At 36.1% G+C, this 27,565-nt stretch overlaps 1 protein-coding gene across 1 annotated transcript; it reads left to right on the top strand.

The window, feature by feature from the left end:
* Positions 1–18,910: 18,910 nt before the first annotated feature.
* Positions 18,911–27,537, top strand: LOC121182440 (netrin-4-like). The gene is made up of 10 exons (XM_041038938.1): positions 18,911–19,221; positions 19,506–20,062; positions 21,646–21,918; positions 22,709–22,835; positions 23,089–23,277; positions 24,076–24,283; positions 24,424–24,536; positions 24,674–24,742; positions 25,323–25,496; positions 25,941–27,537. Exons 1-10 carry the CDS (start codon positions 19,161–19,163, stop codon positions 26,081–26,083), a joined length of 1,914 nt encoding a protein of 637 aa, XP_040894872.1. The 5' UTR covers positions 18,911–19,160; the 3' UTR covers positions 26,084–27,537.
* Positions 27,538–27,565: the final 28 nt, after the last annotated feature.

Here is a 27,565-nt window from a genome sequence, read left to right as displayed (position 1 = left end):
GTCAAAATCGGTGAAAAAAAGTCAAAATTTTTTTTGACCTCAAAATGTCATAAAAAACGTCATACTATAGTAAGGCGTCAAAATCGGTGAAAAAAAGTCCAAATTTTTTTTGACCTCAAAATGTCATAAAAAAACGTCATAGTATAGTAAGGCGTCAAAATCGGTGAAAAAAAGTCAAAAAAATTTTTGACCTCAAAATGTCATAAAAAACGTCATAGTATAGTAAGGCGTTTTTTTCGGCCAAAAAAAGTAAAAAAATTTTTTGACCTCAAAATGTCATAAAAAACGTCATACTATAGTAAGGCGTCAAAATCGGTGAAAAAAAGTCAAAAAAATTTTTTGATCTCAAAATGTCATAAAAAAACGTCATAGTATAGTAAGGCGTCAAAATCGGTGAAAAAAAGTCAAAAAATTTTTGACCTCAAAATGTCATAAAAAACGTCATACTATAGTAAGGCGTCAAAATCGGTGAAAAAAAGTCCAAATTTTTTTTGACCTCAAAATGTCATAAAAAACGTCATAGTACAGTAAGGCGTCAAAATCGGTGAAAAAAAGTCAAAAAAATTTTTGACCTCAAAATGTCATAAAAAACGTCATACTATAGTAAGGCGTCAAAATCGGTGAAAAAAAGTCAAAAAAATTTTTGACCTCAACAAATGTCATAAAAAACGTCATACTATAGTAAGGCGTCAAAATCGGTGAAAAAAAGTCCAAATTTTTTTTGACCTCAAAATGTCATAAAAAACGTCATACTATAGTAAGGCGTCAAAATCGGTGAAAAAAAGTCAAAAAATTTTTTGACCTCAAAATGTCATAAAAAACGTCATACTATAGTAAGGCGTCAAAATCGGTGAAAAAAAGTCCAAATTTTTTTTGACCTCAAAATGTCATAAAAAACGTCATAGTACAGTAAGGCGTCAAAATCGGTGAAAAAAAGTCAAAAAAATTTTTGACCTCAAAATGTCATAAAAAACGTCATAGTATAGTAAGGCGTTTTTTTAGGCCAAAAAAAGTAAAAAATTTTTTAACCTCAAAATGTCATAAAAAACGTCATACTATAGTAAGGCGTCAAAATCGGTGAAAAAAAGTCCAAATTTTTTTTGACCTCAAAATGTCATAAAAAACGTCATAGTACAGTAAGGCGTTTTTTTCGGCCAAAAAAAGTCCAATTTTTTTTTGACCTCAAAATGTCATAAAAAACGTCATACTATAGTAAGGCGTCAAAATCGGTGAAAAAAATTCCAAATTTTTTTTGACCTCAAAATGTCATAAAAAACGTCATAGTATAGTAAGGCGTTTTTTTCGGCCACAAAAAGTAAAAAATTTTTTTGACCTCAAAATGTCATAAATAACGTCATACTATAGTAAGGCGTCAAAATCTGTGAAAAAAAGTCCAAAAAATTTTTGACCTCAACAAATGTCATAATAAACGTCATACTATAGTAAGGCGTCAAAATCGGTGAAAAAAAGTCAACAAATTTTTTGACCTCAAAATGTCATAAAAAACGTCATACTATAGTAAGGCGTCAAAATCGGTGAAAAAAAGTCAAAAAAATTTTTGACCTCAAAATGTCATAAAAAACGTCATAGTATAGTAAGGCGTTTTTTTCGGCCAAAAAAAGTAAAAAAATTTTTTGACCTCAAAATGTCATAAAAAACGTCATACTATAGTAAGGCGTCAAAATCGGTGAAAAAAAGTCAAAAAAATTTTTGACCTCAAAATGTCATAAAAAACGTCATACTATAGTAAGGCGTCAAAATCGGTGAAAAGAAAGTCAAAAAAATTTTTGACCTCAACAAATGTCATAATAAACGTCATACTATAGTAAGGCGTCAAAATCGGTGAAAAAAAGTCAAAAAAATTTTTGACCTCAAAATGTCATAAAAAACGTCATACTATAGTAAGGCGTCAAAATCGGTGAAAAAAAGTCCAAATTTTTTTTGACCTCAAAATGTCATAAAAAAACGTCATAGTATAGTAAGGCGTCAAAATCGGTGAAAAAAAGTCAAAAAAATTTTTGACCTCAAAATGTCATAAAAAACGTCATAGTATAGTAAGGCGTTTTTTTCGGCCAAAAAAAGTAAAAAATTTTTTTGACCTCAAAATGTCATAAAAAACGTCATACTATAGTAAGGCGTCAAAATCGGTGAAAAAAAGTCAAAAAAATTTTTGACCTCAAAATGTCATAAAAAACGTCATACTATAGTAAGGCGTCAAAATCGGTGAAAAAAAGTCAAAAAAATTTTTGACCTCAACAAATGTCATAATAAACGTCATACTATAGTAAGGCGTCAAAATCGGTGAAAAAAAGTCAAAAAATTTTTTGACCTCAAAATGTCATAAAAAACGTCATACTATAGTAAGGCGTCAAAATCGGTGAAAAAAAGTCCAAATTTTTTTTGACCTCAAAATGTCATAAAAAAACGTCATAGTATAGTAAGGCGTCAAAATCGGTGAAAAAAAGTCCAAATTTTTTTGACCTCAAAATGTCATAAAAAACGTCATAGTACAGTAAGGCGTCAAAATCGGTGAAAAAAAGTCAAAAAAATTTTTGACCTCAAAATGTCATAAAAAACGTCATACTATAGTAAGGCGTCAAAATCGGTGAAAAAAAGTCCAAATTTTTTTTTACCTCAAAATGTCATAAAAAACGTCATAGTATAGTAAGGCGTCAAAATCGGTGAAAAAAAGTCAAAAAAAATTTTTAACCTCAAAATGTCATAAAAAACGTCATACTATAGTAAGGCGTCAAAATCGGTGAAAAAAAGTCAAAATTTTTTTTGACCTCAAAATGTCATAAAAAACGTCATACTATAGTAAGGCGTCAAAATCGGTGAAAAAAAGTCAAAAAAATTTTTGACCTCAAAATGTCATAAAAAACGTCATAGTATAGTAAGGCGTTTTTTTCGGCCAAAAAAAGTAAAAAATTTTTTTGACCTCAAAATGTCATAAAAAACGTCATACTATAGTAAGGCGTCAAAATCGGTGAAAAAAAGTCAAAAATTTTTTTGACCTCAAAATGTCATAAAAAACGTCATACTATAGTAAGGCGTCAAAATCGGTGAAAAAAAGTCAAAAATTTTTTTGACCACAAAATGTCATAAAAAACGTCATAGTATAGTAAGGCGTTTTTTTCGGCCACAAAAAGTCAAAACATTTTTTGACCTCAAAATGTCATAAAAAACGTCATACTATAGTAAGGCGTCAAAATCGGTGAAAAAAAGTCAAAAAAATTTTTGACCTCAAAATGTCATAAAAAACGTCATACTATAGTAAGGCGTCAAAATCGGTGAAAAAAAGTCCAAATTTTTTTTGACCTCAAAATGTCATAAAAAAACGTCATAGTATAGTAAGGCATCAAAATCGGTGAAAAAAAGTCAAAAAAATTTTTGACCTCAAAATGTCATAAAAAACGTCATAGTATAGTAAGGCGTTTTTTTCGGCCAAAAAAAGTAAAAAATTTTTTTGACCTCAAAATGTCATAAAAAACGTCATACTATAGTAAGGCGTCAAAATCGGTGAAAAAAAGTCAAAAAAATTTTTGACCTCAAAATGTCATAATAAACGTCATACTATAGTAAGGCGTCAAAATCGGTGAAAAAAAGTCAAAAAATTTTTTGACCTCAAAATGTCATAAAAAACGTCATACTATAGTAAGGCGTCAAAATCGGTGAAAAAAAGTCCAAATTTTTTTTGACCTCAAAATGTCATAAAAAAACGTCATAGTATAGTAAGGCGTCAAAATCGGTGAAAAAAAGTCAAAAAAATTTTTGACCTCAAAATGTCATAAAAAACGTCATAGTATAGTAAGGCGTTTTTTTTCGGCCAAAAAAAGTCAAAAAAATTTTTGACCTCAAAATGTCATAAAAAACGTCATAGTATAGTAAGGCGTTTTTTTCGGCCAAAAAAAGTAAAAAAATATTTTGACCTCAAAATGTCATAAAAAACGTCATACTATAGTAAGGCGTCAAAATCGGTGAAAAAAAGTCCAAATTTTTTTTGACCTCAAAATGTCATAAAAAACGTCATACTATAGTAAGGCGTCAAAATCGGTGAAAAAAAGTCAAAAAAATTTTTGACCTCAACAAATGTCATAAAAAACGTCATACTATAGTAAGGCGTCAAAATCGGTGAAAAAAAGTCCAAATTTTTTTTGACCTCAAAATGTCATAAAAAACGTCATACTATAGTAAGGCGTCAAAATCGGTGAAAAAAAGTCCAAATTTTTTTTGACCTCAAAATGTCATAAAAAACGTCATAGTACAGTAAGACGTCAAAATCGGTGAAAAAAAGTCAAAAATTTTTTTGACCTCAAAATGTCATAAAAAACGTCATAGTATAGTAAGGCGTCAAAATCGGTGAAAAAAAGTCAAAAATTTTTTTGACCTCAAAATGTCATAAAAAACGTTATAGTACAGTAAGACGTCAAAATCGGTGAAAAAAAGTCTAAAAATTTTTTGACCTCAAAATGTCATAAAAAACGTCATACTATAGTAAGGCGTCAAAATCGGTGAAAAAAAGTCAAAAAATTTTTTGACCTCAAAATGTCATAAAAAACGTCATACTATAGTAAGGCGTCAAAATCGGTGAAAAAAAGTCCAAATTTTTTTTGACCTCAAAATGTCATAAAAAACGTCATAGTACAGTAAGGCGTCAAAATCGGTGAAAAAAAGTCAAAAAAATTTTTGACCTCAAAATGTCATAAAAAACGTCATAGTATAGTAAGGCGTTTTTTTAGGCCAAGAAAAGTAAAAAAATTTTTAACCTCAAAATGTCATAAAAAACGTCATACTATAGTAAGGCGTCAAAATCGGTGAAAAAAAGTCCAAATTTTTTTTGACCTCAAAATGTCATAAAAAACGTCATAGTACAGTAAGGCGTCAAAATCGGCCAAAAAACTTAAAAAATTTTTTTGACCTCAAAATGTCATAAAAAACGTCATACTATAGTAAGGCGTCAAAATCGGTGAAAAAAAGTCAAAAAAATTTTTTGATCTCAAAATGTCATAAAAAAACGTCATAGTATAGTAAGGCGTTTTTTTCGGCCAAAAAAAGTCCAATTTTTTTTTGACCTCAAAATGTCATAAAAAACGTCATACTATAGTAAGGCGTCAAAATCGGTGAAAAAAATTCCAAATTTTTTTTGACCTCAAAATGTCATAAAAAACGTCATAGTATAGTAAGGCGTTTTTTTCGGCCACAAAAAGTAAAAAAATTTTTTGACCTCAAAATGTCATAAAAAACATCATAGTATAGTAAGGCGTCAAAATCGGCAAAAAAAAGTAAAACATTTTTTTGACCTCAAAATGTCATAAAAAACGTCATAGTATAGTAAGGCGTTTTTTTCGGCCACAAAAAGTCCAAATTTTTTTTGACCTCAAAATGTCATAAAAAACATCATAGTATAGTAAGGCGTCAAAATCGGTGAAAAAAAGTAAAAAAATTTTTTGACCTCAAAATGTCATAAAAAACGTCATACTATAGTAAGGCGTCAAAATCGGTGAAAAAAGTCAAAAAATTTTTTGACCTCAAAAAATGTCATAAAAAACGTCATACTATAGTAAGGCGTCAAAATCGGTGAAAAAACGTCAAAAAATGTTTTGACCTCAAAATGTCATAAAAAACGTCATACTATAGTAAGGCGTCAAAATCGGTGAAAAAAAGTCCATATTTTTTTTGACCTCAAAATGTCATAAAAAACGTCATAGTACAGTAAGGCGTCAAAATCGGCCAAAAAAAGTAAAAAATTTTTTTGACCTCAAAATGTCATAAAAAACGTCATACTATAGTAAGGCGTCAAAATCTGTGAAAAAAAGTCAAAAATTTTTTTGACCTCAAAATGTCATAAAAAACGTCATAGTACAGTAAGGCGTTTTTTTCGGCCACAAAAAGTCAAAAAATTTTTTGACCTCAAAATGTCATAAAAAACGTCATAGTACAATAAGGCGTCAAAATCGGTGAAAAAAAGTCAAAACATTTTTTGACCTCAAAATGTCATAAAAAACGTCATACTATAGTAAGGCGTCAAAATCGGTAAAAAAAAGTCAAAAATTTTTTTGACCTCAAAATGTCATAAAAAACGTCATAGTATAGTATAGTAAGGCGTCAAAATCAGTGAAAAAAAGTCCAAATTTTTTTTGACCTTAAAATGTCATAAAAAACGTCATAGTACAGTAAGGCGTCAAAATCGGTGAAAAAAAGTCCAAATTTTTTTTTACCTCAAAATGTCATAAAAAACGTCATAGTATAGTAAGGCGTTTTTTTCGGCCACAAAAAGTCAAAAATTTTTTTGACCTCAAAATGTCATAAAAAACGTCATACTATAGTAAGGCGTCAAAATCGGTGAAAAAAAGTCAAAAAAATTTTTGACCTCAAAATGTCATAAAAAACGTCATACTATAGTAAGGCGTCAAAATCGGTGAAAAAAAGTCAAAAAAAATTTTTGACCTCAAAATGTCATAAAAAAACGTCATAGTATAGTAAGGCGTTTTTTTCGGCCACAAAAAGTCCAATTTTTTTTTGACCTCAAAATGTCATAAAAAACGTCATAGTACAGTAAGGCGTCAAAATCGGTGAAAAAAAGTCAAAAAAATTTTTGACCTCAAAATGTCATAAAAAACGTCATAGAATAGTAAGGCGTTTTTTTCGGCCACAAAAAGTCAAAATTTTTTTTGACCTCAAAATGTCATAAAAAACGTCATAGTAGACTAAGGCGTCAAAATCGGCGAAAAAAAGTCAAAAAAATTTTTGACCTCAAAATGTCATAAAAAACGTCATAGTATAGTAAGGCGTTTTTTTCGGCCACAAAAAGTCAAAAATTTTTTTGACCTCAAAATGTCATAAAAAACATCATAGTATATTAAGGCGTAAAAATCGGCCAAAAAAAGTCAAAAAAAATTTTGACCTCAAAATGTCATAAAAAACGTCATACTATAGTAAGGCGTCAAAATCGGTGAAAAAAAGTCAAAAATTTTTTTTAACCTCAAAATGTCATAAAAAACGTCATAGTATAGTAAGGCGTCAAAATCGGTGAAAAAAAGTCAAAAAATTTTTTGACCTCAAAATGTCATAAAAAACGTCATAGTATAGTAAGGCGTTTTTTTCGGCCAAAAAAAGTAAAACATTTTTTTGACCTCAAAATGTCATAAAAAACATCATAGTATAGTAAGACGTCAAAATCGGTGAAAAAAAGTCAAAAAAATTTTTGACCTCAAAATGTCATAAAAAACGTCATAGTATAGTAAGGCGTTTTTTTCGGCCACAAAAAGTCAAAAATTTTTTTGACCTCAAAATGTCATAAAAAACGTCATAGTAGAGTAAGGCGTCAAAATCGGTGAAAAAAAGTCAAAAAAATTTTTTACCTCAAAATGTCATAAAAAACGTCATAGTATAGTAAGGCGTTTTTTTCGGCCACAAAAAGTCCAAATTTTTTTTGACCTCAAAATGTCATAAAAAACGTCATAGTACAGTAAGGCGTCAAAATCTGTGAAAAAAAGGCCAAATTTTTTTTGACCTCAAAATGTCATAAAAAACGTCATAGTATAGTAAGGCGTTTTTTTCGGCCACAAAAAGTCCAAATTTTTTTTGACCTCAAAATGTCATAAAAAACGTCATAGTACAGTAAGGCGTCAAAATCGGTGAAAAAAAGTCAAAAAAATTTTTTAACCTCAAAATGTCATAAAAAATGTCATACTACAGTAAGGCGTCAAAATCGGTGAAAAAAAGTCAAAAAATTTTTGACCTCAAAATGTCATAAAAAACGTCATACTATAGTAAGGCGTCAAAATCGGTGAAAAAAAGTCCAAATTTTTTTTGACCTCAAAATGTCATAAAAAACGTCATAGTACAGTAAGGCGTCAAAATCGGTGAAAAAAAGTCAAAAAAATTTTTGACCTCAAAATGTCATAAAAAACGTCATACTATAGTAAGGCGTCAACATCGGTGAAAAAAAGTCAAAAAAATTTTTGACCTCAACAAATGTCATAAAAAACGTCATACTATAGTAAGGCGTCAAAATCGGTGAAAAAAAGTCCAAATTTTTTTTGACCTCAAAATGTCATAAAAAACGTCATACTATAGTAAGGCGTCAAAATCGGTGAAAAAAAGTCCAAATTTTTTTTACCTCAAAATGTCATAAAAAACGTCATAGTACAGTAAGACGTCAAAATCGGTGAAAAAAAGTCAAAAAATTTTTTGACCTCAAATTGTCATAAAAAACGTCATAGTACAGTAAGGCGTCAAAATCGGCCAAAAAAAGTCAAAATTTTTTTTGACCTCAAAATGTCATAAAAAAACGTCATTGTATAGTAAGGCGTTTTTTTCGGCCACAAAAAGTCCAAATTTTTTTTTACCTCAAAATGTCATAAAAAACGTCATAGTATAGTAAGGCGTCAAAATCGGTGAAAAAAAGTCAAAAAAATTTTTGACCTCAAAATGTCATAAAAAACGTCATACTATAGTAAGGCGTCAAAATCGGTGAAAAAAAGTCAAAAATTTTTTTGACCTCAAAATGTCATAAAAAACGTCATAGTATAGTAAGGCGTTTTTGTCGGCCAAAAAAAGTCAAAAAATTTTTTGACCTCAAAATGTCATAAAAAACGTCATACTATAGTAAGGCGTCAAAATCGGTGAAAAAAAGTAAAAAAAATTTTTGACCTCAAAATGTCATAAAAAACGTCATACTATAGTAAGGCGTCAAAATCGGTGAAAAAACGTCCAAATTTTTTTTGACCTCAAAATGTCATAAAAAACGTCATAGTATAGTAAGGCGTCAAAATCGGTGAAAAAAAGTCAAAAAATTTTTGACCTCAAAATGTCATAACAAACGTCATACTATAGTAAGGCGTCAAAATCGGTGAAAAAAAGTCCAAATTTTTTTTGACCTCAAAATGTCATAAAAAACGTCATAGTACAGTAAGGCGTTTTTTTCGGCCAAAAAAAGTCAAAAATTTTTTTGACCTCAAAATGTCATAAAAAACGTCATAGTACAGTATGGCGTCAAAATCGGTGAAAAAAAGTCCAAAAATGTTTTGACCTCAAAATGTCATAAAAAACGTCATAGTATAGTAAGGCGTTTTTTTCGGCCACAAAAAGTCAAAATTTTTTTTGACCTCAAAATGTCATAAAAAACGTCATAGTATAGTAATGCGTCAAAATCGGTGAAAAAAATTCCAAATTTTTTTTGACCTCAAAATGTCATAAAAAACATCATAGTATAGTAAGGCGTTTTTTTCGGCCACAAAAAGTCAAAAAATTTTTTGACCTCAAAATGTCATAAAAAACGTCATAGTATAGTAAGGCGTCAAAATCGGTGAAAAAAAGTCAAAAAAATTTTTGACCTCAAAATGTCATAAAAAACGTCATACTATAGTAAGGCGTCAAAATCGGTGAAAAAAAGTCAAAAATTTTTTTGACCTCAAAATGTCATAAAAAACGTCATAGTATAGTAAGGCGTTTTTTTCGGCCAAAAAAAGTAAAAAATTTTTTTGACCTCAAAATGTCAGAAAAAACGTCATACTATAGTAAGGCGTCAAAATCGGTGAAAAAAAGTCAAAAAAAATTTTGACCTCAAAATGTCATAAAAAAACGTCATACTATAGTAAGGCGTCAAAATCGGTGAAAAAAAGTCAAAAAATTTTTTTGACCTCAAAATGTCATAAAAAACGTCATAGTATAGTAAGGCGTCAAAATCGGTGAAAAAAATTCCAAATTTTTTTTGACCTCAAAATATCATAAAAAACGTCATAGTATAGTAAGGCGTTTTTTTCGGCCACAAAAAGTAAAAAAATTTTTTGACCTCAAAATGTCATAAAAAACATCATAGTATAGTAAGGCGTCAAAATCGGCAAAAAAAAGTAAAACATTTTTTTGACCTCAAAATGTCATAAAAAACGTCATAGTATAGTAAGGCGTTTTTTTCGGCCAAAAAAAGTAAAACATTTTTTTGACCTCAAAATGTTAGAAAAAACATCATAGTATAGTAAGGCGTCAAAATCGGTGAAAAAAAGTCCAAAAATTTTTTGACCTCAAAATGTCATAAAAAAACGTCATACTATAGTAAGGCGTCAAAATCGGTGAAAAAAAGTCAAAAAATTTTTTAACCTCAAAATGTCATAAAAAATGTCATAGTACAGTAAGGCGTCAAAATCTGTGAAAAAAAGTCAAAATTTTTTTTGACCTCAAAATGTCATAAAAAACGTCATAGTATAGTAAGGCGTTTTTTTCGGCCACAAAAAGTCCAAATTTTTTTTGACCTCAAAATGTCATAAAAAACGTCATAGTATAGAAAGGCATCAAAATCGGTGAAAAAAAGTCCAAAAATTTTTTGACCTCAAAATGTCATAAAAAACATCATAGTATAGTAAGGCGTCAAAATCGGTGAAAAAAAGTCAAAAAAATTTTTGACCTCAAAATGTCATAAAAAACGTCATACTATAGTAAGGCGTCAAAATCGGTGAAAAAAAGTCAAAAAATTTTTTAACCTCAAAATGTCATAAAAAATGTCATAGTACAGTAAGGCGTCAAAATCTGTGAAAAAAAGTCCAAATTTTTTTTGACCTCAAAATGTCATAAAAAACGTCATAGTATAGTAAGGCGTTTTTTTCGGCCACAAAAAGTCCAAATTTTTTTTGACCTCAAAATGTCATAAAAAACGTCATACTATATTAAGGCGTTTTTTTCGGCCACAAAAAGTCCAAATTTTTTTTACCTCAAAATGTCATAAAAAACGTCATAGTACAGTAAGGCGTCAAAATCGGTGAAAAAAAGTCCAAATTTTTTTTGACCTCAAAATGTCATAAAAAACCTCATGGTATAGTAAGGCGTCAAAATCGGCCAAAAAAAGTCCAAATTTTTTTTGACCTCAAAATGTCATAAAAAACGTCATAGTATAGTAAGGCGTCAAAATCTGTGAAAAAAAGTCCAAAAATTTTTTGACCTCAAAATGTCATAAAAAACGTCATGGTATAGTAAGGCGTCAAAATCGGTGAAAAAAAGTCAAAAAAATTTTTGACCTCAAAATGTCATAAAAACCGTCATACTATAGTAAGGCGTCAAAATCTGTGAAAAAAAGTCAAAAATTTTTTTGACCTCAAAATGTCATAAAAAACGTCATAGTATAGTAAGGCGTCAAAATCGGTGAAAAAAAGTCCAAAAATTTTTTAACCTCAAAATGTCATAAAAAATGTCATAGTACAGTAAGGCGTCAAAATCGGTGAAAAAAAGTCAAAATTTTTTTTGACCTCAAAATGTCATAAAAAACGTCATAGTATAGTAAGGCGTTTTTTTCGGCCACAAAAAGTCCAAATTTTTTTTGACCTCAAAATGTCATAAAAAACGTCATAGTATAGAAAGGCATCAAAATCGGTGAAAAAAAGTCCAAAAATTTTTTGACCTCAAAATGTCATAAAAAAACGTCATAGTATAGTAAGGCGTCAAAATCGGTGAAAAAAAGTCCAAATTTTTTTTGACCTCAAAATGTCATAAAAAACGTCATAGTATATTAAGGCGTTTTTTTCGGCCACAAAAAGTCCAAATTTTTTTTACCTCAAAATGTCATAAAAAACGTCATAGTACAGTAAGGCGTCAAAATCGGTGAAAAAAAGTCCAAATTTTTTTTGACCTCAAAATGTCATAAAAAACCTCATAGTATAGTAAGGCGTCAAAATCGGCCAAAAAAAGTCCAAATTTTTTTTGACCTCAAAATGTCATAAAAAACATCATAGTATAGTAAGGCGTCAAAATCGGTGAAAAAAAGTCCAAAAATTTTTTGACCTCAAAATGTCATAAAAAACGTCATGGTATAGTAAGGCGTCAAAATCGGTGAAAAAAAGTCAAAAAAATTTTTGACCTCAAAATGTCATAAAAACCGTCATACTATAGTAAGGCGTCAAAATCTGTGAAAAAAAGTCAAAAATTTTTTTGACCTCAAAATGTCATAAAAAACGTCATAGTATAGTAAGGCGTTTTTTTTTCGGCCAAAAAAAGTAAAAAATTTTTTTGACCTCAAAATGTCATAAAAAACGTCATACTATAGTAAGGCGTCAAAATCGGTGAAAAAAGGTCAAAAAAATTTTTGACCTCAAAATGTCATAAAAAACGTCATAGTATAGTAAGGCGTTTTTTTCGGCCACAAAAAGTCAAACTTTTTTTTGACCTCAAAATGTCATAAAAAACGTCATAGTATAGTAAGGCGTCAAAATCGGTGAAAAAAAGTCAAAAAATTTTTTGACCTCAAAATGTCATAAAAAACGTCATAGTATAGTAAGGCGTTTTTTTCGGCCACAAAAAGTCAAAAATTTTTTCGACCTCAAAATGTCATAAAAAAACGTCATACGGCCGTAAGGCGTCAAAAAATGCCAAAAAAAGTCTTTTTTTTCGAAGACCTCAAAATGTCATAAAAAACGTCATACGGTCGTAAGGCGTCAAAAAATGCCAAAAAAAGTCATTTTTTTCGAAGACCTCAAAATGTCATACTATAGTATGGCGTCAAAAAATGCCAAAAAAAAGTCATTTTTTTCGAAGACCTCAAAATGTCATAAAAAATGTCATATTATAGTATGGCGTCAAAAAATGCCAAAAAAAGTCATTTTTTTCGAAGACCTCAAAATGTCATAAAAAACGTCATACTATAGTATGGCGTCAAAAAAAGTCATTTTTTTTCGAAGACCTCAAAATGTCATAAAACACGTCATGGGGGGTAAGGCATCAAAATATGCCAAAAAAAGTCATAGTTTTGTAAGACCTCAAAATGTCATAAAATACGTCATATTGGGGGGGGTAAGGCTTCAAAATATGCCAAAAAAGTCATAGTTTTGTAAGACCTCAAAATGTCATAAAATACGTCATATTGGGGGGGTAAGGCTTCAAAATATGCCAAAAAAAGTCATATTTTTGTAAGACCTCAAAATGTCATAAGATACATCATGGGGGGTAAGGTTTCAAAATATGCAAGAAATGTCATACTTTAGAACGCCCTCAAATTGTTAAGTACTTAAGTAGATTAAATATGTGGGAGAAACACCCACTAATACATCCATTTCTTGTGTTTTGGCAAGGGGTCAACTTCGTTGTGCCACCTCGCCCATACTGTGGCTTTTTTTTCTTGTCTCGACGTGATGCATCTGTGTACCGATTATCAAGTCTGTAGGTCTTACGATGAATATTTTCACACTCTAGGGGGCGCTGCAGAGCCATTTGGCTGGGCCCGGTCGTACGGACAGTGTCAAACAAATTTTCATCGGCGGACAATTTTGGGCAAATTTTGGTGACTTTTTGAGTATGTTCAGGGGGTCAAATTAGCCAACGAAGTGGCGGAAGAAAAATAAAAGAGGAGAATAATAATAATCCCTTCAGTTATAATAGGGCACAAATTTTGTGCTCGGGCCCTAATTAAACAGTCCACTAGAAGCAATGATTACAGGGGTTGTTTCTAGGAAGAAATAAGACATCAAACTTAAACACCTTGAAGACATTTGAACAGAGGTTAAGTCATTTAATGAGGAGAAGTTTAGCTCGTTTTATCATCACTGCCATCTTTTACAATGGCCTAAACAAAAGGAAATAGTGCTGTTTGTAATGTTTGTAGAGGTTTTATCTCTGTAGGGCAGAAAATGCTTTGGTGTTGTCTGTGCATTGCTGATAGCTGTTGTGGTCAACATATTAATGGTTAACTGTGAAATGTGAAGTAAACATGCATTGTATTTTAGAGTTATAGTGGATTTAAGTGATTTTTGAGTAAAATGCATCTCGAGACAACTGCATTTTACTTTTAGATACCAGACACAGTCATGACATTCCCAAAGGAAAATGAATTAATGATATCTTTTCTGTACATTGCTGAATGATAGGTTATTGAATTAGGTGAACAAAGACTTGCGGCACAAATATGACAGACTTATACACACAAACACAGGATGACGGAAAACACAAATCTATGTCACTTCAAAACCAAATCCAATGTTTACCACTAGATGGCAGTATACCCCTCATTTTTAGAATTAAAAGATATTTGCTTGAGACAGATCCCCTGCAGTATTATGTGCTAGGACATATGATCTCTCTATCTCTCTCTCTATCTATACATATGTCTATACATATATATATATATACATACATATCAATCTATCTATATCTATATCTATATCTATATCTATATCTATCTATATATATATATATATATATATATATATATATATATATATATATATTTGTGTGTGTATAGTGTCAAGCCGCTAGGTGACGACAGTAATTACTTTCAGTCAGGAATATTAAAGGCCTGTAATGATAAAAACATTTATTCACCTTGTCCTGACCTGTCTGACAGCAATAAAACATATTTTACATGCTTAGCTGTCCCTACATACAGTACATTACAACGAAGTGGGGATGGACATGGAGCCTAAAGCAGGGTCACACTGGTGAGGCAGCAGACATTCCTCTCATAACACAGGAAGGCTGAATTTTTCCAAATCTTCTGCATCCTTTCTGAGATTATCATCCTGTCTGCCTCTCAGCTGAGCATCCAGGGGGAGCTACTTAACTCCCAACCCCTTCCTCACCAACTCAAGGTAAAGGTTTTAAGGGTGGATCCTTAAGATATGCTACCATCAATCAGCCATGCCAATAGATGGGTTCACAACACAAATGTTATAGTTATACTCAAATGAGCACCACCTTTCAAATGTTTAATGGCTTTTTTGCCATAATTCTTCATTGAAGTGTGTTTAGCAATAAAAAGCTAAGTGTCACAGTAGGTCCAATTTTATATAAGTAATGGAGTAATTTTCTCTCAGCAAAGTTTCAGCTTGGAACAACCAAAAGGCTTATGGTTAAAAACTGCCAGAGGTCTGCTTTTCAAGGTCACCATGTGTGTCATATCTTCACGGGCCATCCCATGTGACCTTGGCTTATTGAAAGGGCTACACCCTAAGCATTTTGGTATGCACATTTCCAATGAAAAAACCTTTTTCATTGGCATTCCTCACTGAGTCCTACACATGAAGATCACAAACTCATTTATTCATAACACTATGACATTGTGCCAGCCACATTTTTATGTCTTGTTTCCGCACTCCAGGCCAATACTATATATAGAGTAGAAACTTTATAGTGTAACTTTTCTAAGTTAGTTGAGAATAAATTAGTTCACTGTACACTTTTGTACTGACCGCAAATGACAGAGGGTGTATGCCAATGAATCAATTGACCTATGACCAATTTCGTGTTTGAAAATATCACAAATCGGAAGTAAAAAGATTTTGTACTGGTAGATTCTATACTGGTTTATGTATTTTCCAGGAAAATCACATGTTCAGGCTACAGGAGGAGCTTGCACTGTACTCTAACAATTTGTTTATTGGTATTTTTAGGAATAAAATACAATACATCTTTATTGTCCACCACAGTTATATTAATTTTACTACATTGTCACAGAATACAACACGTAAACATAAAAAATTAAACAACAGTGAAAAATAAAGCCACAAAGAATTATTGTTGTAAAACATGGGGGTGGTCACCACCAACAGAATGAGTGATGATATGTAATAGTAATAATAGTAATAAATAGCAATAAAGTAAATACAAACAGGAAGAAAAAATCATGTTTAAAATTCCACCTGCCTTTGGAATCAAACATGACATAAAGGGGAACATTGTTCACAATTAGTTTATAATATGCAACAGTCCCTTCCTTTATAACACTGTGTGATCATGATCTGTAATTTTTGCCGTTTCCACCTGTTTGGCTACAGGTTTTCTTTTTTCAGCTATTGCTTATCAGATACACAAAAGAAGAAATAGCTGTGGTTTGTACAGTATTAAAAAGTGTCACTGTTTCCTCTTCCATTGTTAATGATACTGTATGTTTTCCTTTCTGCTTTTATTCCAGTCATGTGGTAGATGACATGACACAGGTACAGTTTAGCCATCAGTGGGCCTTCTGCCCCCCCTCCCACAACTCCAAAAATAAACACATCTGCAACACATCTGCCTGCCTGGCTTTTATGAAGGTGAAACTCCCACGTCTTCCTTGTTTCTTTGTCTACTCTTGCCATTAATTCAGGCTTGTGCTCAGTCATCTGTTGAGCCTTCTCTGTGCAGTAAGAGAGCATGTCAAAAGGTGACGTAAAATATAAACCTCCAGAAGCGTCTGAATGGAGGAGGCTGTTGAGAGGAATGTGCAGGGGTAGGTGAGGCATTTACTGTGCTAAGTTGCATCAAGAGTCTTACCACTGTCTTTATAAAAAATGAATAACTAATAGCATTAATGCCAAACAAGTTACATCATGGGAAGGATTGCACTTTAGAACTAATATTTACATAATACAGACCCTGTTTAATTTTTTTGCCATTACAGATTAAACCATTGGATGAAATGTGGGTGAGGGCAATGTTATGGCTAAGAACAAGCAGAGAGATAGCAGTGATAAACCTCATAAAAATGGAAGCACTGAAACCAGTGACAGAGGGTGTTTGGAGCCTTCTGTTTAATGCCTAGCCTGTGGGCACGGTCTTGCCTGGAGCATGTCTGGCTTTTTGTCTGGCTTTTACAGGAGAGTAGACAGATTACTTGCCAGGGGTTGAGATGGTTCAGTGAGCTGAAGGTACTAGGTGACATGGCAGCACAAGGGGGGAGGGAACCATATCCTTTTACAGTCTGGAAATAAAGCAGGCTAGAAGCAGTGCAACGGCCCTGAGTCTGTCATCTTATTGGGCCATTAGGTGACAAAGCCACAACAGCGCGACTGGCTGTGGAGGTCCAGGACCAAACCGAATCAGGCAGGGAAGCAATTTAACACACAGAGTATTTCATGTTATTGAACTAAACCCTCTGACTGTTTTGTAATGTCTGACATTCAGAACTGTATTTATCTGCCATATTCCCTGATACATGCACAATCTTTGCTTGTAGTATCCAGTTAGAAGTTGCTTGTTTAATCATACAACAAAACTGGAATAATTACTGAATATAGAGGTTTAACTCACCCTTTTAGTGGAACAGCATTTTCTGTCAAAGGAATAATTTGACATTTTGGAGAATATGCTTATTTCCTTCTTGCTGAGAGATGAGAAGATTGATACCACTCTCATGCCTGTATGGTAAAACAAACACACAGCTTGTTAGTTTAGTTTAGAAAAACAGCTTACCTGGCTTTGAAAGTAACACAATTTTCATAATAGCACCTCTAAAGCTCACTAACTAACACATTATTTATCTTGTTGGTTTAATCCATACATAAACTGAACCGAAAATGTCAAGTTGTGGTTTCCTTGAGGGTTATGTGGAGGACTACTTCTTGGCCGGGTTTTTCACTTGCTTTTTGTTAAACAACAAGTTAAACAATCACAAAATAACATATTAATTTGTGACTTTTAGATGTGCTGATTGGCAGATTTTGTTAGACAAAGCCAGACTACCTAAACTAAAAAGCTCCTGGCAGTAGCTTCACATTTAACATACAGACATGAGAACAGTATCAATATTTTGATCTAAATGCTTGGCAAGGAAGCGAATAAGCACATTTCCCCAGTTATCATATTATTCCTTTAATGATACGGCTCAGCAGAATTCAAGTTGTGTAACAGGGAAAAACAACAAACAGCTGGAGCTAAAGAGAGTAAAGGAATTTGTTTGTAATGTGTCTTGCTTTCATCCTGCCAGGGGAATACACCACAGACTGGCCAAGATTAGACATCCTTCCTGCAGCATTTTTGATGGTGACCCCTGGGATTTGGATCAAAAAACATGCAAGTGATGCACAAAGAGAACAACCCAAGATGCAAAACCCCTTGCCCCAGCGGATCATCTGGAGACGACAGAAATAACCCATGCAAATCTAAAAACACACAGACATGAACCCCGTCCCCTTTAAAGAGAAGAGGCCACCACTGTGACGAGAATCACAGTATTCCAGGAATGTCCTGATCCGTCAGGGCTGGGGTGCCTTAGGGAAGAGACTGAGAATCCTCATGACTCCCTTTCTCCTCCTTTAACATGTACACACACTCAGATGAGAGGATGATTCATATGACAGGCCATATTCACAGTGAGAACAGATTACTCCTGACCTTGTGCATTCACAGGTATGATGTACACTCTCACTGACACTGTTCCATTTTCATCTTCGCGCATCAGCTTGTCCTGTCTTTGGCTGTCTGCTCCATTTTTTTTAGAGTGTCTATACTTTAAAGCTTTTACATGGTATCAAATGAGAATGATCAATCTTGATAACAGGGCAAAGCTGCCTACAGTAAGATATGTACCAAATTCTTTCTTTAAATGTCTCTTTTTTGATGATGATGAGATGATGTCACTGTTTAAGTTTTTTTTTTTAAAGGCTTGCAACTGGATGATTACTGGGGTCAAGGGTTGTGCAACCCCTCAGGTCCAGGTCTGTTGTCTGTCTGACGAGGCAGGTAAAGCGTGGTTAATGAGTGGCAGCTAGAAATAAGTGGTGATATGTGGCTGGAATGCAACACTGACATACTTGTTGCTGACATGCTTGTGCAGTTTGTGGAGACAATCTAAATGTCTTAGTCACTGTTTTAGACAGTTCAACTGTTCTTTTCTACTCCAAATCTGATGACAACTAATTTCTCCCATCCTGGGTGCTTTGAGAGGAATGCAGAGGGAAAAAAATGACTGCTGCTCCAGGGTGAAATGAGCATTTTACCCTAAATAGTTTGAGGCTGACAACAATTGCCCTCAGTGTATAGTAATCCCTCTCATCATTGTAATCATATTCTCTGAGATGATTACAAGATGGTTACAACATGGTTACAACTGATTTTAGGAATAAGAGGGGGAGGGCTGTGGGAAACGACCAGACGAGGGCGGTGCCAACCTCTTCATATTCCCAAAATGTCAATGAACTCTCCACAGCAAAGCTGAACCCTTAAGTGTGTGGGATGGAATATTCTAAAGACAATGACTGAGGAGCTGTTGGAAAATACTAGTTAAGTCTAACGAGGCATTTCTTCACCATGACACACAGGAATAAGATGAAGTTCTTCGTGCCTGCGTCAGAACAGTTTGTTAGTAGTTTATTTTATATCGCAAAGGAATGTTAGATTATTAACAAGTGGATATCCTTGGATCGAGCTGCTGAACGCGCCTTCCTGTTTTGTTTTTGTTTTTTTGTTGTTTTTTGTCCTTCAGAATGAGACTGTGGACTTTACTTATTATTTTCCCGGTGTGCGCATCCTCTCCTCTTTTTGCCGGTGAGTTTGAACTTGTGTGACTGAGACTACGCACGCACTTAATGAAGATGTGGATAAATAACACAAGCACTGGCCGTACTATTTTGGGAATGTATCCACAACATCATAAGCGCACACATCTCAAGACAGGGAGTTGAGGAAACGGGAACCGAATTCGCAACCCTTGTAGTACAAAGGCACTGCCCTGCCCATTCAGAAAAGCAAAACAAAACAATTTGCAACTGCAATTCTTCTGTCACCTTCACACAGGTTGTACTAAAACAAACGTACGTTTTTCTTACCAGAAACATCTCAAGGCAAAGATACAGCTGTGGAGGGCAGCTGCTCCGGCCGAGCCTGCAACCCCCGCATGGGCAACTTGGCCCACGGTAGGGTCCTGAGCACCCAGTCTATCTGCGGCTCCAACTCCTCGGAGCCCTACTGCTTCTACAAACAGACAGCTGCCCCCCGCAGACGGGAGTCCTGCTCGGCGGCAAAATGCAGCAAGTGCAGCTCCGCCATCCCCAGCCAGGCGCACCCACCCTCTGCCATGAGCGACTCTTCTTTCCGCTACCCTCATACCTGGTGGCAGTCCGCGCAGGGGGTGAAAGAGGAGACGCTCCAGTTGGACCTGGAGACTGAGTTCCTCTTCACCCATCTGATCCTGGTGTTCCACTCCCCCCGCCCAGCTGCCATGGTGCTGGAGCGCTCCCAGGATCATGGGCACACATGGAAGACCCTCCGATACTTTGCCAGTGGCTGTGAGGGGGTGTTTGGCCTGGCAGAGGGGTCATCAGTCGGGCAGAGTGGGGCAACATGCACCTCCAAGTATTCAGGAGCTTTTCCTTGTACCAGAGGGGAGGTGAGCATAGTGGCAAATCTAGAAAGTTTGACAGTACCTCAGACGGTACCTGAGGGGTGACAGGTGGTTCTGAGAGTGTTATGAGAGGGGAGTGGTTGGTGCTACAAGTAAATAACAACTGAAAGTAGCTAATAACTAAAAAAGTTTTTTCACTGAATGTAATAGGATGTAATAGTAAAGGATGTAATACTTTACCGGAACTGACATGAAGAAAGAGCAAACATACCATGAGGTTGGAGGTATCTCTTTTCTTTGTATTTCTTGCCTGTTTCACTGCTTTTGACAACATAGGGACACAGAGTTGCCTGTAAATGACACAGTTTTACAATACAAAATCAAGGAGTACAAAAACTGGTGTGTGTAAATAAAATATTACATATTTTATTTTTGGATGATTTTATAGGAGTTAGGGTTAAATAGGCAAATAAATAATTTCAATATTGGATTGTGATTTTATTTGTGAAATTTGACATCAAAACATGCAGCCAGACATTCTCCCAGCATTTTACAGCAATATCACTCACCACCTGCTCTGCTCTTGTCCATTTACTGGCACCAAGATGCTCCATAAGATGATATCACACAAACCACTGAACATTTGACCAGGCTTTGTAAACTGATCTCCTCTGATGGGCTGTGGGAGAGTTTTGTTTTGGGTTTTTTTTTGTTTTTTTGTTTTTTGGTTAGGCCAACCCTCTAATCCCTAAACTGCTTTGACATGCACAAGTAGAATATCAATGTTCACTTTTATCTCTGTTGTTCTCCCAAAGCATTTTTGGACCTGCTGTATCATCACAGGGAGGTCTGAGCCAGATAATCAGTTCTATCTAAATAATGAGCAGACACACTCATTCACACAGATGGCATCAGATACAGACTCTCACTGGCCGGTAAAATATTTGTTTCACTCCAAAGTGCCTCTGACCACGTTGGGAGGTTCTTTTTGAACATCTGAGTGAGTATATGGTTTTGACTGATCTTATAATTGCAGTGTATTTGCACCAAGTATGTGTCTCACTATAGTTTGTCAGCTCCCCCGTGTAAGCCCCTCACCCGTTATAATTAATGTCTCTGTTACTCAAGGCTCAAAGACATCCCCAAAACATTGTGTGAGAACATTTGACCGGATGAATATGTCACGCTTCCTGCTTTCCTTGGTATTGCTATAAAAATCCTTAAGCACCTTAGTTTGTGTCTGACAGTTGTTTTTTGTGATGCTATAACAAAGAGTAATGGCCATGTCTACATTTTTTATATTGGTGTACGTTTTCATAGACAGACAGAGATCATATATCTGAAAGATCAAACTGAATGAGGTAGAACAAGAACCATTTGCCCCATGTTTACATTGGAACTTACTCTGATTTTCTTGGAAAAGCAGCTATTTGAAGAGAGGCGAACCAGACTGATGCCTGTTTTTTATTTGGTGGACCTTGAACAAAGAAAAACTGATGTAATTTACGTTTTTGTCATGGTGTGTCAGTGTCTCTAAGATCAGTTTTTTTTACTTGCTAGAGAGTTTACGAGTAAAACAAGGCAGGCTCTGAGAGATTCTCATTTGCTTTCTGTCCTTCAATGTCCAGGTGATCTATAGAGCTTTGTCTCCTTGGCACTCAGTGGATCCCTATGGACCAGCTGCTCAAGACCAGCTCATGATCACCAACCTGAGAGTTCGTTTGCTGCAAAGCCAGCCATGTCCCTGCCAGGCCAAACATCCTGCTGCTGCTGTACTCCCCACAGACCATTACGCCATATATGATTTTATTGTCAAAGGCAGCTGCCTTTGCAATGGACATGCTGACCACTGTGTTCCAGCCAGGGGCTACCAACCCAGCCAACAAAAGACCAGTAACATGGTGAGCTATTTTGAGCTGGATTCTGTGAATATACAGTTTGCAGGTGCATGATATCCCACCAAAAAAAAACCCTTGTACAGTTGGTTGTGTTGTGAAAACTTAACTCAGATGTCTTGAAGAAGTCTGCTGACAGTTTCTGTTTGCCGCCATTTTTGTTGATGTGGTGAGATTGGGAGGAGAGGGTTTGGGGCTTTGGTTCCCACCACTCCCTTGTTACTCAGCTGTGCTCTGGTATGTGCTGCTGAAGCTGAAGGTTGCAGTGAAGACTGGATATTAGGCCATAGCTTTACCTACCATTACAGGGATTTAAGGATGTGGAAACTTTAATTATGGTATTCAGCCTAATGCTTTAACAACACATAGTCTCTGTCATGTTATTCTCTTTACTGTAAATGGAGAACAGAAGCACCAGTTTAATTCCAACATGGCCTGAGGGCGTGTAAACAAGTTACACAGGCAGTAATAAGCTACAGAGCGTGTAAACACTGTGATTATGCATAAAAATGTTAGTATGTTGCAATACTTAAGAGGGAATATCATTAAACGTACATCACATGTAGGAGCAAGGCTATTTGAAATCTCCATAGATGAAAAGCGAAACGCCTGCACACTGACTACGAACCACAAATTAACTTAAACGGATAGTGTTTCACTCTCAGTCGAATCTTTGTCAAGACAAAAATGTTTAGAAACAACGTGAAGCTACATGCCGAGAATTGAAAGATATATTGAGATAGAAGAAAATAAGTGACTAATGGTTTATTTTCTGTCTGTTGTGTTTTCCTGGCAGGTCCATGGCAAGTGTGTTTGCAGACACAACACAGCTGGTGACCACTGTGAGCGCTGTGCTCCCCTCTACAATGACCAGCCCTGGCAGGCTGCCAACGGCATCATGGGGACACCACATGAGTGCCAGAGTGAGTGATGGGGGAAGAGCGTCAAATGCAGAGTAGGACACACAGCGTGTAGACTTATCTCCAAAATGAATTTAGCGTCATAAATCACATGTAACCTTTTAGACGCCGATGCTTGATGAGTAACAGGGCAGTTCGTCTTTAAATGTCAGCTACTGGAGTAGCTGTCCCTGCTATCTCTATGTTTTTCAAGATGAACTTAGTAAAGGAAAACATCTCATTCTTTCTTTCATTGTAAATGTCCATCTAAACACAGAGTGCAAGTGTAATGGTCACGCCAAGAGCTGTCACTTCAGTCGTAGACTGTGGCTCGCAACAGGACGACGGAGTGGCGGCATGTGTGATGACTGCCGCCACAACACAGAGGGCCGTCACTGCCAGAACTGCAAGAAGGGTTTTTTCAGAGACCCCAGTCGTCCACAAACTGCACCTGACTCCTGCAAACGTGAGGCCCTTGTTAAGACACTCTCTTTTCCTACTTCTTTATTCCTTAAACCATAAGTCTGTCTGGATGAATGCCAGCTGAGAATTCCAATTAAGAGGGGTAGCCTTTGATATCTGGAGGGCAGTAATGGAGATTTGATTTCTCTTTTGACCCTCCAGACTAAAGCAGATTTACTTCTCTTTGATAAGGGTATTTTCCTCCCAGCACCTCTCTAAGTCACTGTCTTGCCAGTGATGAGATTGTGGAATGACTCCAGTCCACTCCATAGCAGGAATGAAGGAGACCTTACTGTTTTGGAATGTGACTGTAATTGCAAACAATGGAGGAATTTCCCATGGTCCATGTGAGCACATTTTTCCCATTCTTACCCTCTCCCCCCACCAGGCATGCTGCTGCATTTTTAAGAACAAACATGCCGTTTTTGGAAACAGATGAAGCAAGTCTGTAACAAAAATCAATCTGTCATCACAAGGGACCATCAGGCAGCGTGTCTGACAGCGTAGAGAGGGAATGATTTACTGTTTGTTTCTGCTGCAGCTGCTTAAAGCAGCTTGTCGCTTGTTACAAGAGGATGATAAAATGCATTTAACTTTTATGCTGCCATGGGAGCTCACTGAGGACACACTAGATATGTTTGTTTTTGTGTCTACAAGTGTGTTTGTCCTTTCCATACATGCATGTGTATCATGTGTATTGCGGGCTTGTAGGTTTGTGCCAGAAAAGGAGAAATGTCTTTTGACTCATAGACAGAGACGTTAACATGGGTTCCTCTTGTTCTGTTACCTCTCTCTTCTGCAGCCTGTTCCTGCCACCCTGTAGGCTCTGTCCTCTCGGGTGGTAGCCCTCTCTGCAACCCTAGCAGTGGGGAGTGCACTTGTAAGCCTGGCGTCGGAGGCCCCCGCTGTGACGGCTGCATGATGGGCTACTGGGGACTTCATGAATACGGCTGCCGTCCGTGTGACTGTACGGGGGACTGTGATCCCTACACTGGTGACTGCATTTCTGGGTGAGAGCCAAGACGAACACATATGAATTAGTAAATATGAAAATGGATAAAGTGATGTATGGTGTAGAGGTAGAGTGCATTCTAGGTTATTAACACTGAGTGGAGCCCTGTATCTGACTGGTTTTACCTCTGCGCCACAGCTCAGATGTGGAGGTCTTCTATACAGCCACTGGCCACATGGGACACAGCAGCAATAATAGTGAGACGGCACTCTTTAGGGTAGAGGAGCTTTTCTCTGCACTGCACCACTCTGGTGAGTCACAGGTCATATCACTCTTAATACACTGCACACTCACCAACCCACACAGATGAAAATGCAGCTGTTTTGATCTTGAAATCTATACATCATGATGAAATGATTTACATAATTATGTTTCATTCTTTTTCCAGAGAAATGTGAATGTGTAGAAGTCACCCTTGGCAGCCCTAAACTCTTCTGTGCTGCAGAGTACGACTATGGTAAGCAAAGCAGTATTTGACATAGTCAGTTGATTCAGTATCGTGTGAGCCAGTCATGAGAGGCATGGACTGTGAGGCCATTTAACAACAAAGTAAAGTCTGTGGCATCTGAAAAAAATTACAACGTGCCCCAGGTTGTTCCCTAAAGGGACCTATGAAGTTTTTCTCTAAACAAGCAAAATTTCAGTTTACATTCAGTGTTACTCACCAGAGCACATCATGTGTATCCTTGAGGTCCAACAGACACGTTGTATGCATTTTCTTCCTTATAAAAAGATGATTTATGGATAATCCCAAAACCAGCATTGTTCATATCCATGTTTACTCTTCCCTATCTTAGTTGGTGCATTGCTTCGTTAAAGAAATTACACAGCTTTTTTCAGAGGCTTGGTAGTGCGCCCCACGACCAGTAAAGTGATTCTGATTTCTAAAATGGGTGGAGTTTTCCTTTAACCTAAGAAACGTGTTAAGAAAAGGGTCAATGGTGCAAATGTTTAAAAGTTTGAGAAGCGTGAAGTTTGTACTGATGATCTGCAATTTGAGCTGAATTTGCTGAATGGGTGATATTTTTCCTCGGCAGTGCTGGTGGTGAAGGTGATGTCAGCTCACGATAAAGGCTCCCATGCGGAGGTGGAGGTCAAGGTCAAGAAGGTCTTGTACCAGAATCCTCAGGTGAAGATCCAGAGGGGAAGTGTCACCCTTTACCCAGAGTCCTGGACCGTCCAAGGCTGTACATGTCCCATCCTCAACCCAGGTCAGCTGCAGCCAGGTCCAAGAAAAAGGAGAAACTTTATTGCTCACGATGCAGAAGTTTAGAATTAGTCAACTCTTGTGTAGACAATCAGCCAGCTTTGTGCTGAATAGAAGATCTTTGTCGCTCCTCACAGAGACTTTGAGTAGGTGCCAATGTCCTAGCATCACTCATTTAGATTAGACATTTACAACTTAGAGATTACAGCCACCTCTCTGTTATAGGACTATTTCACAGCTAACATTTCACAATAATCCTTTCTGGCAACATTCATCCAAGCTAACCATCGCAGCACAGTATTTAACTCGTTGATTACAGTTATATAATATTTTGCTCTCTTTTTACATAAGGTATTTTCCACAGTGATTTTTCTCCAGTTCTGTGTATTTTTGTAACATTCTCAGTAGACTTGAGATTCACTGATTCTCTGCTCTGCTTTCTCTCCAGGATCTGAGTACATAGTGGCTGGTCATGAAGACTGGAAGACCAGTCGCTTGATGATCAACACCAAGAGTCTTGTTAAACCGTGGAAGTCAAGCCTGGGACGCAAAGTCCTACACATCCTCAGGAAAGACTGCGGCCACTGGTAGGGCATTGCCAAGCGCTGTATTGGACAGAGGGATGGAGAGGCGGAGGATCAGATGTGACATACAGATGATATGTTGGATGAGTGAAATAATGGGCAAGATGAACACAGGAACTGTCTGAATTCGGCACTGGACGAGTACAAGCAAAAAACGCAATGCCTACTACAGTGATTTCACTGTTTTTCCACGTCGGGTCCGCAGCACCAAAAAACAGAAGGCTGCAATGCTGTGGTTGTTTTAAGACTGCAGTCACTTAAGGATCAAAGAGAACAAAGCAAGCCATAAAACCTTCATCCAGAGAATCTGATGTTAGAATTTCAATGTTGTGTGCCTCAGCTCATCATTCTTTCTAGATAATTTATAGAGCAATAAGGAGTGCATGTTAAATACTCAATTACACTTGAGTGTCAGAGTTGATGAGCCAAAACAGTCACGTCCTGCTGTACTTATTTCATTGAGAGCTGTTTACTTTAAAATCTTGCAAAGGCCCAGACTGAATTATCCTTGTCGTCTCACACATATTGGTGATAAATCATGAATGAGTCAACACCAGAATGTGTGTGAGCGTGGATGTGTGCATATGCCTGATGTCCTTGGCAGTGAGTCTGGGACGGTGCAGGTCAGAACAAGTAACTCCTGGATGAGGAGAGAGGATGAAAAAAACATTAAAGGAATCAGGAGGCTTAATCTGAGCAGCTCTGTTTTGCTCTGGCACACTCGCCCGCCTGCTGTCTGACAAGTGCAAAACACACTGCACTCCACCCTCTCTGGTCTGCAGCACTTGCAACCAGCTAAAACACTCAGGGATGAGTGTGCTCTCAGAGCTGGTTCAGTTACAAGAGTGGATCATTGTCAGGTTGCTTAAGTCAAACTCGATTCTGTGAGGATTTTCTGCTGTCCTCAAAAGACCTACTTCCATATGAGGAGGATTCACTTGATAGGGCCTCTTCAGACCCGACCCGTGGGAGCCAGCATGTGTGTGTATGTGAGAGAGAGAGAGCTCACACACTCTCTTAACATATGTTTCTCTTTTTGGCCTGTGACTCCTGCTGCCCCAAAATAAATATGTATTAAAAGCCCGGGTACTCATTAACATCACAGTGTATCAGATCCAGAGTCCATAGGCCATTTTTGAGCCAAGCCCAGTTAAGAATAGGCCTGGTCTGCTGTCTCCAAGGAGAAGGACAAACTGTGTGAGGAGACATGATGCATTCCTCAGTCATAACATCACCGCCCATGTCCTTGTCCCAAAGACTTTACCAAAATAAAAGAAAATGGGCAGGAAATTATCTTTTAAAGGACAAAGTAGTGATTCAGGGTGCATGAATGCACTCTGCCATCAATGTGATGTTTGTAATGCTATTTCTATGTCATATATGTCCCTTTTTTCATCTAAACTGCATAAACTCTGTGTCAGTGTACTCATTCTTAATGCTTCTGGGAAAAGTCTATTTCATCCCATGGTCACATTATGCGGAAGCAGGA

The sequence above is a fragment of the Toxotes jaculatrix genome, chromosome 5 (assembly GCF_017976425.1).
Source record: "Toxotes jaculatrix isolate fToxJac2 chromosome 5, fToxJac2.pri, whole genome shotgun sequence".
NCBI lineage: Eukaryota > Metazoa > Chordata > Actinopteri > Toxotidae > Toxotes > Toxotes jaculatrix.
The sequence above is the reverse complement of the archived record's forward strand: the minus strand, read 5'-3'. Positions and strand labels throughout refer to the sequence as shown.

Coding starts and splice junctions, on each gene's coding strand:
- LOC121182440 (XM_041038938.1), top strand. CDS start 19,161: ATGAGACTGTGGACTTTACTTATTATTTTCCCGGTGTGCGCATCCTCT. Junction 19,222..19,505: donor ATCCTCTCCTCTTTTTGCCG/GTGAGTTTGAAC, acceptor TTTTCTTACCAG/AAACATCTCAAGGCAAAGAT. Junction 25,497..25,940: donor ATGTCCCATCCTCAACCCAG/GTCAGCTGCAGC, acceptor CTTTCTCTCCAG/GATCTGAGTACATAGTGGCT.